The 13630-nt window shown below is 39.9% G+C and overlaps 1 protein-coding gene across 1 annotated transcript in view; it reads left to right on the forward strand.

Moving 5' to 3' along the window:
- The first annotated feature begins 1221 nt into the window (after window positions 1-1221).
- LOC142652785 (enoyl-CoA delta isomerase 2-like) overlaps window positions 1222-13630 on the forward strand; it is a 46323-nt gene continuing 33914 nt past the window's right edge. Inside the window, exons 1-2 of the mRNA XM_075828463.1 lie at window positions 1222-1277; window positions 12911-12998. Of these exons, the coding sequence (XP_075684578.1) occupies window positions 12948-12998 (51 nt within the window). The 5' untranslated portion in view covers window positions 1222-1277; window positions 12911-12947. The remainder of the gene's footprint in view (window positions 1278-12910; window positions 12999-13630) is intronic.

The raw sequence follows: 13630 nt of genomic DNA on the forward strand, positions 1-13630 counted from the left end.
CATATTAAGCATTGCTGCGTGAACATACCCTAAGAAGAATAGTGACGGAACCATTCAGATCTCCGTAGGAACGTCTTAGGTGAGTTTTTTTATCTTTTATGTTGTTCGCCGTGTGCTGATGCAGGACCGGTGCGGCGACTAAATATATTACATAGGGGGGTGCAGCTTAGCTGCAAGGGGAGAAGTGGCTTGCCGAAACGGGGTGAATAGAGTGTTGCATGGAATGGTTGCGTGTTGTTGAACTTCACGGTGTGTTCGGCTCAACCAGGCTTACCATGCCTGATTGAGACGAACATTCTCCCGATGCTGCTAGAAATACAGTATCTAGCAACGTCGGGAGCGCGCACAATGAAGAGCGGCTTGTTTTACATCGAGCCGCTCACGCCCCTTTTTAGAAAAGATAACCAGCATTAGCTGAGTTATCAAGTTTTAAAAAAAAAAGCTAGTTAGGGAATTACTTTTTTAAAAATTTTCACAGCAAATGTTTTATTATTTCATTCCAGCTTAGAATGTCAAAAAAATAATAATTTGACTCAACTTGGGAATAACCCCTTAACCGATTTTTAGTCCAGATTCTAGATTGTGAATAGAAGATTAATTTTTCTCCACCCCATCCCAATTATCATGGTATATATAGGCATTTCATACCCATCTGCCTTTAATTACCCCTTTCATTTTTAACCCATAGACAATATGATGTTGATTTTAACTTTGTGGTTTTTGTATGTTTGAAGTTATGTTCAGATCTGTGTAAAAGTCTGTCAGGAGCCTCTATTGCAGATTCCGTCATATTTGCCAGACCAAAAACGTAGCATGCAGCGCTATTTTTTCCGGTTAAGTCACATACACCGTAACATGTTGGGAACCCAATAAAGTTATTGACGGATCCGGCACCACTGTTATTTACGTTTTTCTGTTCCTGTAATTGAACAGAAAAACGGAAATAGCACTGCAGATGTAAAAAACGCCTAATGCAGTCGTTCTTAAATTAGTTTTGTATATACAAATAAGTATCTTACATTAATACGTTAATAATTTTTTTCATAGTAGCTTGTGGTAAGGTAAGGTTTTTGATAGTAACTATTATATCTTGTGATATAGCATGCTACATTTTTCTTAATCCATGCCTTTCCCCTTTAAAAAAAAAAAAAAAAAAAAAGAAGGCGGTTCTGCCTACTTAAACACTGAAAACATCTCCTCCCATCTCAACTCCTTGGGGCTCAAGTACAAGGCAAATAGATCACTATATACTGCTCACACAGCAAAGCATTTGATAGGTAAGAAACAATTATAACTGCAAACTACATTTTTGCTTTTTTGCTGATAAAAATGGATGTATTTATGCTGGTGTACTGTGCTATTTATAAGAATTGCTAGTTTCATGCTGAGCTCTACACTGCATTGTCAAAAGAGTTTTGTCTCTGATCCTTCTGATTAACACTCAGGCGGGGAGTTGTGTTAAAGTTCAGATCTTGTCTCTAACTAGTTCAGTCAATGCCATTGCAAGAGCGGCATTACCTATGAGATATAGCAATTCTAGACTGGTAGTTTGGTCAATTAGATGGATTTCTACTAACCATTGAGTCACGTATATGCTGCATATAAATTAGATTTGTATTTGTGTAATATAAAAATATTTGATGCAACCTAAAAGCATAACATGCACTAAATAATACCTTCTAGAGTAGACAATCATAATATTTAAGGCTAGGACATAAAACTGATGGTTTAACATAGGAAACGTGCAGAAGAATTCAGCAGCAAAGAATACGGGATTAGCATGTGGGCATGTCCTAATAGTTTCCATAGCATAATACTTGTATATAAACTACATGGACAAAAGTATTGGGACACACCCATTGCCACAGGTGTATAAAATCCAGCACCTAGCCATGCAGCCTGTCTTTACAAATATTTGTGAAGGAATGGATCGTTCTCAAGAGCTCACTAAATTCCAGTGTGGTACTGTAACAGGGTGCCACCACTGCAACAAGTCAGTTCGTGAAATTTCTTTCCTCCTAGATATTCCACGATCCACTGTGCCTGCTATTATCACAACGGGAAAATGTCTAGAAACGACCGCAATTTAGCCCTGAAGTAGCAGACCACATAAGGTTACAGACTGGGGTCACCGAGTGCTGATGTTCATGGTGTATAATAGTCACCAACGCTCTGCTGCCTCAATAACTGCAATTCTAAACCTCCTCTGGCATTAAAATCAGCACAAACACTGTGTGCTGGGAGCTTCATAGCATGGGTTTCCATGGCCGAGCTGCTGCATGCAAGTCTTGCGTCACCATGCATAATGCCAAGCGTGGATAGAGTGTTGTAAAGAACGCAGCCACTGGACTCTGGAGCAGTGGAAACGTGTTCTGTGGAGTGACGAATCAACGCTACCTGCCTGACTGCATTGTGCCAAGTTTGGTGGGGTAGGGATAATGCTATGGAATTTTTATTCTGTGGTTGGCCTAGGACCTCTAGTTCCAGTGAAGGGAAATCTTAATTCTTCAGCATACCAAGTTATTTTGGATAATTTTATGCTTCCAACTTTTCTGTTACTGCATGACTGTGCCACAGTGCACAAAGCAAGGTCAATAAAGACATGGTTTGTGAGTTCGGTGTGGATGAACTTGACTGGCTCGCACAGAGCCCTGACCTCAAACCTATCGAACACCTTTGAGATAAACTAGAACAGAGATTGTGAGCCAGGCCCTCTCATCCAACATCAGTGTCTGACCTCAAAAATGCTCTTCTGGATGAATCTTCTTGCAAGAGCAAAAATGCTCTTCTGGGTAAAAGATCCAACACACGCTCCAAAATCTTGTAAAAAGTATTCCCAGAAGAGTGTAAGCTGTTTTAGCTGCAAAGTGGGGAACAACTCCATATTAATACCTGTGGATTTAGAATGAGATGTCATAAAAGCTCCTGTAGGTGTAATGTGTAGGTTTGGCAATTTTTTGGGTCCATATAGTGTTTGTTAGACATTGATATATGCCTTTAAACGCTTCCCGACCGCACACAGTAAATTCACGTCGGCACTTGCTGGGCTCTGTGCAGCGCCGACGTGAATTCATGGTGGGTGTTAAAAGCGCGATCAGGAGTCTCAGAGTAGCGCTGACACCCGGATCGTGCTGTTAACCACTGCCTCTGGTCCCGGATACCTGATCGGTTCAGGTCCCAATCATGTGATCGCAGGGAAAGTTTGTTGCTACAACAAACTTTCCCGGGGACCGATTGCGGGTGCTGGGTCTGTCATGCATGGAAGCCTGTGAGGACCAGCAAGAGGCTGGTCCTCATAGGCTTCCTGTCAGTGTGACTCTCAGGGTATGTTCACACGCAGAGTCCAAAACGTCTAAAAAAAACTGAGCTGTTTTCAAGAGAAAACAGCTCCTGATTTTCAGTCGTTTATTATGCCACTCGCGATTTTCGCAGTTTTTCGCGGACATTTTTTTTTTTTTTTAGCTTTTTTTTTTCACAAGTCTATGGAAAACTGCTCCCAAAATGTCCCAAGAAGTGTCCTGCACTTTTGCGCGGCCGTTTTTTTTTTTTTTTTTTACGCGTAAAAAAACGCTGCGAAAAATGCTCAGTCGGACCAGAACGCCGTTTTCCCATTGAAATCAATGTGCAGATGTTTGGAGGCATTCTGCTTCCGATGGGCATTTACGGCCCGAAAATAGGTCGTGTGAACATAACCTCACCGTCACACTGACCGTATATAATACATTACATTACCTATCAGTGCTGCAGGTCTTCAAGTAAAACAGTGAAAAGTAATAAAATGTTTTATAAAAGTGTAAAAATGTATGTAACAATAAAAAAAAAAATTTCCTATAGGAAGTCTTTTATCATAGGAAAAAAATAAAAATGTTAAAGTACACATTTGGTATCACCAGGTTCGTGACGACCCAATCTATAAAAATATAATATCATTTTTACCGCACAGTGAACCTCGCAAAAAAAATCATTTAAAATCAAAAAACCATGCCAGAATCGCTATATATTTTTTTTGTTCACCACCCCTTCCAAAATATACTCGTATGTACCCCAAAATAATACCAATAAAAACTACAACCCGTTACGCAACAAACAAGTCCTTAGGGCGGATTCACACAAATGTGTAATACGTCCGTGCAACGCGCGTGATTTTTACGCGCGTCGCACGGACCTAGGTTAGTCTATGGGGCCGTGCAGACAGTCTGTGACTTTCACGCAGCGTGTGTACGCTGCGTGAAACGCATGATGTCCTATATTTGTGCGTTGTTCGCGCCTCACGCACCCATTGAAGTCAATGGGTGCGTGAAAATCACGCGCACCACACAGAAGCACTTCCGTGGGACGCGCGTGATTCGCGCAACAGCAGTAAAAAGTATGATTGAAAACAGAAAAGCACCACGTGCATACAGAGTGTCATAATGATGGCGGCTGCGGAAAAATCACGCAGCCGCGCATCATATGGTGATGACACATGGAGCTGTTAAGTGCCTTTTGTGCGCCCGTTACGCTGCGTTTTTTGCGCGCTCAAAACGCACACGCTCCTGTAAATCCGGCCTTACACAGCTTTTTTTTTTTTTTTTTTTTAACTGAAGAAAAAAACTTTATGGCTTTCAGAATATGATGACACAAAAAATTTATTTTATAGAAAAGAGTATATATATATATATATAAGATTTTATTGCGCAAATGCCACAATACAGCATAAAAAAAAGTATCGTATCGACTCGCAGAATAAAGTTAAGTGTCATTTATAGCGCACGGTGAACACTGTAAAAAAAAAAAGATAAAAAAACATTGTCACCTTGCTTGCCAAAAAAATCAAATAAGAAGTGATCAAAAACTCACATGTACCAATGAAAACTACAGATTGTCCGCAACAAATAAGCCCTCACACAGCTCTGGTGGAGAAAAAATAAAAAAGTTCTGGCTCTCAGAATATAGCGACAGAAATTGTGCAGAGCATTCCAAAAGTATGGGCACCATTTATCAGTGCGACACTGGCCTCATATCTATAAATTATTATTTACTGCATTATTATACCCTCTTATGCCCTGATGTACTCTGCCCAATTTACATATGCCCCCACATTATAAAATGAAATACCAGCAAAACCCCAAACAGAACTATTACCAATCAAAATCTGCGCTCCAAAAGCCAAATGGCGCTGCCTCACTTCTGAGCCCTTCAACGTGCCCAAACAGCAGCTTACGTCCACATGACATTTTATAGCCGAGAGAACCCGCTCATCATTGTATGAGGTACTTGTCTTAAGTGGCACAAACTGGGCACAACATATTGTGCATTAAAATGGCATATAAGTGGAAAATGTTAATTTTCACTTTGCACCATCTGCTGCGCATTAACCCCTTCATGCACCGCGACTTAATAGCCTGTCGTGGTGCGGGGGGGGGGTTATATACGGAGCGGGCTCATGCGCTGAGCCCGCTCCATATGCTGCAGGTGTCAGCTATGTATTACGGCTGACACCCGGGACTAATGGACAGGAACAGCGATCGCGCTGTTACTAGAGCCTGTAAAAATGACATTATACTGCAATACATTAGTATTGCAGTGTATTGTACCAGCGATCTAATGATCGCTGGTTTAGGTCCCCTAGGGGGACAAATAAAATGTGTAAAAACAAAAGTAAATAAAGTTATTTGTGAAAAAAAAAATCTATTTAAAGTCAAAAAAATAAAACCTTTCCCATTTTTCCTCTAAAGTAATGTAACCAATAAACAAAATTGGTATTGCTGAATCCGTAGAAGTCTAAGCTATTACAATATACCATTATTTAACTTGCATGGGGGACGCCGTAAAAAATAAAGAATTGAAAACACCAAAATCGCTGTTTTTTAGTCACCTTAGCATTTAATAAAAAGTGATCAATAAGTTATATGTACCAAAAAATGGTACCAATAAAAACGACAGCGTGTCACGCAAAAAATAAGCCCGCACGCCACTCAATCGATTAAAAAAGTTATGGCTCTTGGAATGTGGTGAAACAGTGTTTTTTTTTTTTTTTTTTTTTGTTTTTTTTTTTTAACATTGTTAGTTTTTACTTTGTAAAAGTAGTCAAATATAAATATAAATTTTGGTATCCCCTTAATCGTATTAAGTCTCAGAAAAAAGCTGTCGTTTTTTACCGCACGGTAAAAGCTGTAAAAATTAAACCCAAAAAACAATGGAGGAATCGCAGCTTTTTTCCAATTTCAGCCCGTGAAGAATTTTATTTTCAGCTGCCCAGTACTTAAAATGGTGTCACTAGAAACTACAACTTCTCCTGCAAAAAATAAGCCCTCACACCGCTCTATTGACAGAAAAATAAAAAAAAGTTATGGCTCATGGAAAGCGGGAAGGGAAAAACTAAAAGGAAAAAGCAAAGAATGGATCAGTCCTGAAAGAGTTAATTAATTTATAATATAAAACCATTTATGACCTCGTGGGGTATTGCCGTACTTGGGAGAAATTGCTTTACAAATGTCTGGGTGCTTTTTCTCGTTTTATCCTTTTGTGAAAATGATAAATGAAAAAATTAAACATTTTTGTGGTAAAAATGTTGATATTCATTTTCACGGCGTAATTCTAATAAATTCTGCAAAAGACCTGTGGGGTCTAAATGCTCACTATACCCCTAGATCTATTCCTTAAGGGGTGTAGTTTTCCAAATGGGGGTCAGTTTTAGGGCAGATTTACACGAACGTGTAATGCGTCCGTGCAACGCCCGTGCTATTTACGCGCGTTGCACGGACCTATGCTAGTCTATGGGGCAGTGCAGACTGTCAGTGATTTTTTTCGCAGCATGAGTCTGCTGCGTAAAACTCACGACAGGTCCTATATTTCTGTGTTTTTCGCGCATCACGCACCCATTGAAGTCAATGGGTGCGTGCAAATTACACATGCCACAAGGAGGCACCTCCGTGGGACGTGCGTGATTCGCACAACAGCAGTCAAACTATGATTGCAAACAGAAAAGCACCACGTGCTTTTCTGTTTACAAACAGACTGTCATAATGATTGTGGCTGCGTGAAAATCACGCAGCTGCGCACCATATGATCATGACACACGGAGCTGTTAAGTGCCTTTTGCGCACGCAAAATGCTGCGTTTTTTGCGTGCGCAAAATGCACACGCTCGTGTAAATCCGCCCTTAGGGTGTTTCCACTATTTTGGTACTTCAGGGGCTTTGCAAATGCGACATGACAGCCAAAAACTATTCCAGCTAAATTTGAGCTCCAAAAGCCAAATATTGCTCCTTCCCTTCTGAGTCCTGCTGTGGGTCCAAACAGCCGTTTATTACCACATATGGCATATTGCTATAATTAGGAGAAATTGCTTTACAAAATTTGGGGTGATTTTTTTTGAATTTATTCATTGTAAAAATTTAAACATTTCTATGTTTTTAAAAAAATAAAAAAAAATAAAGATTTTCATTTTCAGTCTAGTTCCGCTTAATTCAGCAAAAAGAAGTGGGGTCAATATGCAAACTATACCCCTAGAAAAATTCCTTGAGAGGTGTACTTTCCAAAATGGGGTCACTTGTGGGGTGTTTCCACTGTTCTGGTCCCTTCAGGGCGTGGCAAACGTGACCTAGCGCTGAAAACCAATCCAGCAAAATCTGCGCTCAAATTCAAATGGCGCCCCTTTCCGTCTGAGCTCTGCCATGGGTCCAAACAGCATTTTATTACCATATATGGGGTATGGCCGTAATCAGGAGAAATAGCTCTAAGGTGTGGGGTGCTTTTTATTCTTTATTCCTTGTAAAAAGTTGAACAAAAAATTTATATTTTTTCCGAAAAAAAGTAGATTTTCACTTTCACAGACAAACTCCAATAAATATAGCAAAATACCTGTGGGGTCAAGATGCTAACTATACCCCTAGATAAATTCCTTGAGGTATGTAGTTTCCAAAACTGTGTCACTTTTGGGGAGTTTCCACTGTTGTGGCACCACAAGACCTCTTCAAACCTGACATAGTGCCTAAAATATATTCTAAAAAAAGGAGGCCCCAAAATCCACGAGGTGCTCCTTTTTGATTCTGAGGCCTGTGTTTCAGTCCATTACCACACTAGGGCCAGATGTGGGATATTTCTGAAAAATGCAGAATCTGGGCAATAAAGATTGAGTTGCGTTTCTCTTGTAAAACCTTCTGTGTTAGAGAAAAAGAATGTATTACAAATGAATTTTGCCCAAAAAAATACTACTTTGATTTAATTCCTGTGAAACGCCTAAAGGGTTAAGCAACTTTCTGAATGCTGTTTTGAATACTTTGAGCGGTGCCGTTTTTTTTAAAACGGGGTGATTTATGGGGTCTATCTAGTACATAAGGCCCTCAAAGCCACTTAAGAACTGAACTGGTCCTTGAAAAATAGCCTTTTTAAATTTTCTTGAAAATGTGGGAAATTTCTGCTAAAATTCTAAGCCTTGTAACTTCCTAGAAAAACAAAATAATGTTCAAAAAAACAATGCAAATTATTAAGTAGACATATGGAATATGTGAAATAGTAACTATTTTGTATGGTACTATCTGTTTTACAAGCAGATCCAAAATTTGAAAAATCATAATTTTTGCACGTTTTCTTTACATTTTGGTGTTTTTCACAAATAAACAATGAATTTATTGACCACATTTTTCCGTTAACATAAAGTACAATATGTCACGAGAAAACAATCGTTTGGATAGGCAAAAGCATTCCATAGTTATTACCACATAACATGACACGTCAGATTTAAAAAAAAATGGGGCTGGTCCTGAAGGCTAAAATGAGCTCGGTCCTGAAAGGGATAAAAAAGCAATACAAGGGGAAATACTTCCCATTTTCTATCACATAATGTTTTTTTAATATATAAAGAAGTCTGCAACCCACAAGTATTAGATGAGGGACACATTTTTATTAATCTTCCACTGCTGAACATTGCACATTATTTAATTTCAAATATTAATGGAGAAAGACTTTCCAGAATAGAAGTAATAAAATAAACATAAATGTAATTATATTATTTTAAAATTAGTACAGAGAACCTTTCTGTAGCAAATTTTAAAATTAATTTCCTGTAAGCACTTCAGATAAATACACTTGGAGCTACTCAATATAGGTAGCAGCATTTCAAACCCCTTTTTGGCTGGGTTCACACAGTTTTTTTTTGCAGGAGGAAAATCTGCCTCAAAATATTGTTTGGAATTTTGAGGCAGATTTTTCTCTGCATGCACGCCGCTTTTCGCTGCGTTTTTCGTGGCATTTTTCACCCGCTGCCATTGAAAGCCACGGGCAAAAGACGCTGCGAAATACGCTTTCTCTGCCTCCCATTCATGTCAATGGGAGGTCCGAGGCGTAAACTATCGAGGATAGGGCATGTCCCTCCTTTCTCCCACGAGATGGTTTTTCCGCTTGCGGGAAAAAACTCCTACGCCTCCCATTCAAACCAATGGGAGGCATTTTCGTCCATTTTTAGCACGTTTTCAGATGCGGTTTCTAAGTTAAACTAGTAAAAAAAACCTCAGTGTGAACGGGGTTCTGTTCCGACAGGGCATTTTTTTTACGTAGCCTTTTTTCAAACAGCCGTGTAAAAAAACTGCTGCGAAAAAGTGCAGATCACTTCTTGAGCTATTTTTCATTTACTCCAAAGAAAAATATCTAGAAAAACGGCCATCAAAATCACAGTGAAAAAACGCGAGTTTGATTAAAAAAACTACTGAAAATCAAGCGCTGTTTTCCTTTGAAAACCGCTCCGTATTTTCAGATGTTTGTTTTTTTATTTTATATGTGCACTTACCCTTAGGGTGCAGTCTCACAAGGCGTATTTGCCTTGTAAATCTCTGCTGCGGAGAACTGTTCAATGGAAAAAATATTCCTGCAAGACAGATTTCTCAATTTATTGCGTTACGGAATATTTTTCCCATAGGCTTACATTGTAAAGCTTTACGCTGTGGAAATACAAAACAAGTTATAACGATAGTCCGCCGCTGTGGACGTTACAAGGCTGAGGTTCTTCCTCCCCATCGTCCCTACAATTGTCCAATTAAATTGCTCCCTGAAGCTTCACCTCCTTGTGGACGGGTTTATCCTCTCTCCTTGCCAGAAACCTAGGACATGTTGGCATATGTCAAGGAGAACCTCGAGAGGGGGTTTATCAGTGTCACGGCGGGTGTGTGGACTCACTGGGCCGTAGTGGGATAGCAGCTGGCCAAACAGGATACCAAAGTACTAAAATATAACTTTTACTGGTATAGGTAAAAAATAATGAACAAACCTGTAAAATAACATGAGGATCCTATCTGCCAATACTGCATACAGATATTTATTTATTTTCCATAATTTCGGAATATTGTCAAGATTTCTATTGACCGCGATAAACAGCAATAAATCAGTCCGCCTTTTGTATGGTTTCCTAATATGAATGGTGCTTGATTTTTGGATCACATGTGGAAAAAAACAAAAAAAAAAAAACTGTGGGGCAATTGCCCTCCTACCCCGTATTTGGTTGGTAGTCCTCCACGTAAATGTGTCCAGCGAAATATATTGTATCCTCTCTTGGATGGTGGAAAACGACAGGTAATTCTCCCTACGCGTTTCCTGCTGACCAGGCAATTCCTCAGGGGAGATAGGTCGATGAAGCAGTAATGTCCAAAGTCAGGGCTTGCTGCTTGAAATGTAGCTGTCAATTTACAACAAACGTTCTCGGCGCGGCTGCTCGCACAGCCGTGGCATGATTTTCATGCCCGGCGTGCGTTCAGTCGCGGGGAGGAGAGATCTGTCACATCAAACACACACCTCCCTTGTTACGTCACAAGGGGGTGTGTTGGGTGGGACGGGCCAGGGGAAATAATCTAGCATAAAAAGCAGGGATTCCCTCAGTACACTGACGGCACACGCCAGGGACAGGCGTTCTTTGTTTACCTCCTACCAGGAAGGATATAATCGTTGCCACTGCAAGATTGTTCTAACTTAAGGATTCCTTTTGCCACTGCAAACTTGCTCCAATCGAGCTTTCCCTCGTGCAAGAAATGACAGCCGAGCAGCACATTGAAAACAACTGCTTCTCTGATTCAACATGCTCTAAATTATTGAGCACTCCTCTCCATTAAGATTGACAGCTACATTTCAAGCAGCAAGCCCTGACTTAGGTCGATGAAGCAGTAATGTCCAATCTCCCCTGAGGAATTGCCTGGTCAGCAGGAAACGCGTAGGGAGAATTACCTGTCGTTTTCCACCATCCAAGAGAGGATACAATATATTTCGCTGGACACATTTACGTGGAGGACTACCAACCAAATACGGGGTAGGAGGGCAATTGCCCCACTGTTTTTTTTTGTTTTTGTTTTTTTTTTACATTTTTTCCACGTGATCCAAAAATCAAGCACCATTCATATTAGGAAACCATACAAAAGGCGGACTGATTTATTGCTGTTTATCGCTGTCAATAGAAATCTTGACAATATTCCGAAATGATGGAAAATAAATATCTGTATGCAGTATTGGCAGATAGGATCCTCATGTTATTTTACATGTTTGTTCATTATTTTTTACCTATACCAGTAAAAGTTATATTTTAGTACTCCGGATCTACTCTTTCTTTATTCTGATACTACGGAGAAGTGAATTTACAATAATCCAGGTGGGGGATATACAACACCACGAATAATCTATCAAACAGGATACCAAGTCTATAGTTTGAATAAGGGTACCTGTGGTAATACAGACCGTAATAATGGTTAGCTCGGATGGGATCTTGGCAGCAGGCAGACACCAGGCGTGGTGTAACACAACAGGCGTAGCATACGGCACAACACTACTCCAACTCTCTATGGCACAGGAACAAGGTAGCATGGGATATAGGATAGAGGTATCAGGAATGGGAACACTGGGAACTGGAAAACACTAGGGGACCATTTGCACAATGAGCAATGTAGTCTTCCCAGTGTTTGTAATGCAAATGGTTCCCTTGCTGCATCCCGTATCTGAGTCCAGTTTCTGTATCAAGTCCATTGTCCAAAACAACTTCTGTGTTCAAGTCCAGTATCTGAGACTAGTTTAGATAGTCCGGCACAAGCCAACTTCCAATAGGCAGGTGCTAGCTTGCTTCTGATGATCCAGCAACCCAGTTACTTTCTCCTTGGTGACGGTCATTGACATTTTTTTTGACCAGCTGCTACTCCCACTACGGCGGAGTGGCCCAGTGGGTCCACATGCCCCATAGCCATGACAATAATTAATAGATTGCAAAATAAAATTTTACAAAGGCAGCATTTCAAACCAAATTATACTTTTATTTTACAGCAAAGAAATATTACATGCTTTGTCTTGTGTAATCTCCATTATAGAAGATGTTATACAATGGGGGAGATTCATTATGCCATTTCAGACAGTTTGGGTTTTTTTTTTCCTAGTGGGGGGGGGGGGGAGAGTTGTACATTTTGGCTTATGCTTGTTTTGCACAAAAACTGCTCTTGGCACATCTGAGCTTTTGTACTATAGGTCCCGATGACCCGTAAAACTGGTGGTTTATGTATAATTCAAATTTTGCAGAATGAGGAGTGTATCTAGGCACCCCACATACCATGTATCTTTATGTGGCAGAGATGCTTTTAGCCCCCTATGGAAGCAGGGCCCAGGTGGGACTTCTGCTGCTGCACATCCTGTAGATACGCCCTCCGGCCTGAGACAGCCAAGAACAATTTTGAGTTGGACAGTACTACTGACCAACACTACAAACTACAGATGATGCTGAAACAATATTGACACGGGCTGAGTCCAGCAGCATCTATAGCCAGAACGTTACGGCATTATTAGAGCATATTCTGTTTAAGTTAAATATTACATGTGGAATAGCTGTAAACTTTAACCTATGTTCAATGTTTGTGAAACCTGAGCTTCTGTCCACAGCATTTGTTAATATCTGATTTCTCTGAGTACAGGACACTAAAGAGCCAGCATTAAACCACTCCCACAGGAATGATGGAATTTGAGCGCACACTAAAGGAGTCCATAGATAATTTTTCAAAGGTGAGACTAGTTCACTAAGGAGGTAAATACAGTTTAAGAGTACATTAACTCTCAGGAATTTCTGCAACAGGTCCCATTCATTTGAATAGGACACAAACAAACCCATTCAGATGTATGGAACAGATTTTGAAGTTGCAGAAATTTTGTGATCATACCCTAAATGAAATGTTTTTAATGATATGCCTTTGTTTCTGTATATATCACCAATATGTACTAATGCGCTATTTCAATAAATGGAAATGGATATACACTACCGTTCAAAAGTTTAGGGTCACTTAGAAATTTCCTTATTTTTGAAAGAAAAGCAGTTTTTTTTCAATGAAGATAACATTAAATTAATCAGAAATACACTCTATACATTGTTAATGTGCTAAATTACTATTCTAGCTGCAAATGTCTGGTTTTTAATGCAATATCTACATAGGTGTAGAGAGGCCCATTTCCAGCAACCATCACTCCAGTGTGCTAATGGTACATTGTGTTTGCTAACTGTGTTAGAAGGCTAATGGATAATTAGAAAACACTTGAAAACCCTTGTGCAATTATGTTAGCACCGCTGTAAACGGTTTTGCTGTTTAGAGGAGCTATAAAACTGACCTTTGTGGGTTCGATTAAACTCTCCAAAGGGCTAG

This window comes from Rhinoderma darwinii, chromosome 5 (assembly GCF_050947455.1).
Source record: "Rhinoderma darwinii isolate aRhiDar2 chromosome 5, aRhiDar2.hap1, whole genome shotgun sequence".
NCBI lineage: Eukaryota > Metazoa > Chordata > Amphibia > Anura > Rhinodermatidae > Rhinoderma > Rhinoderma darwinii.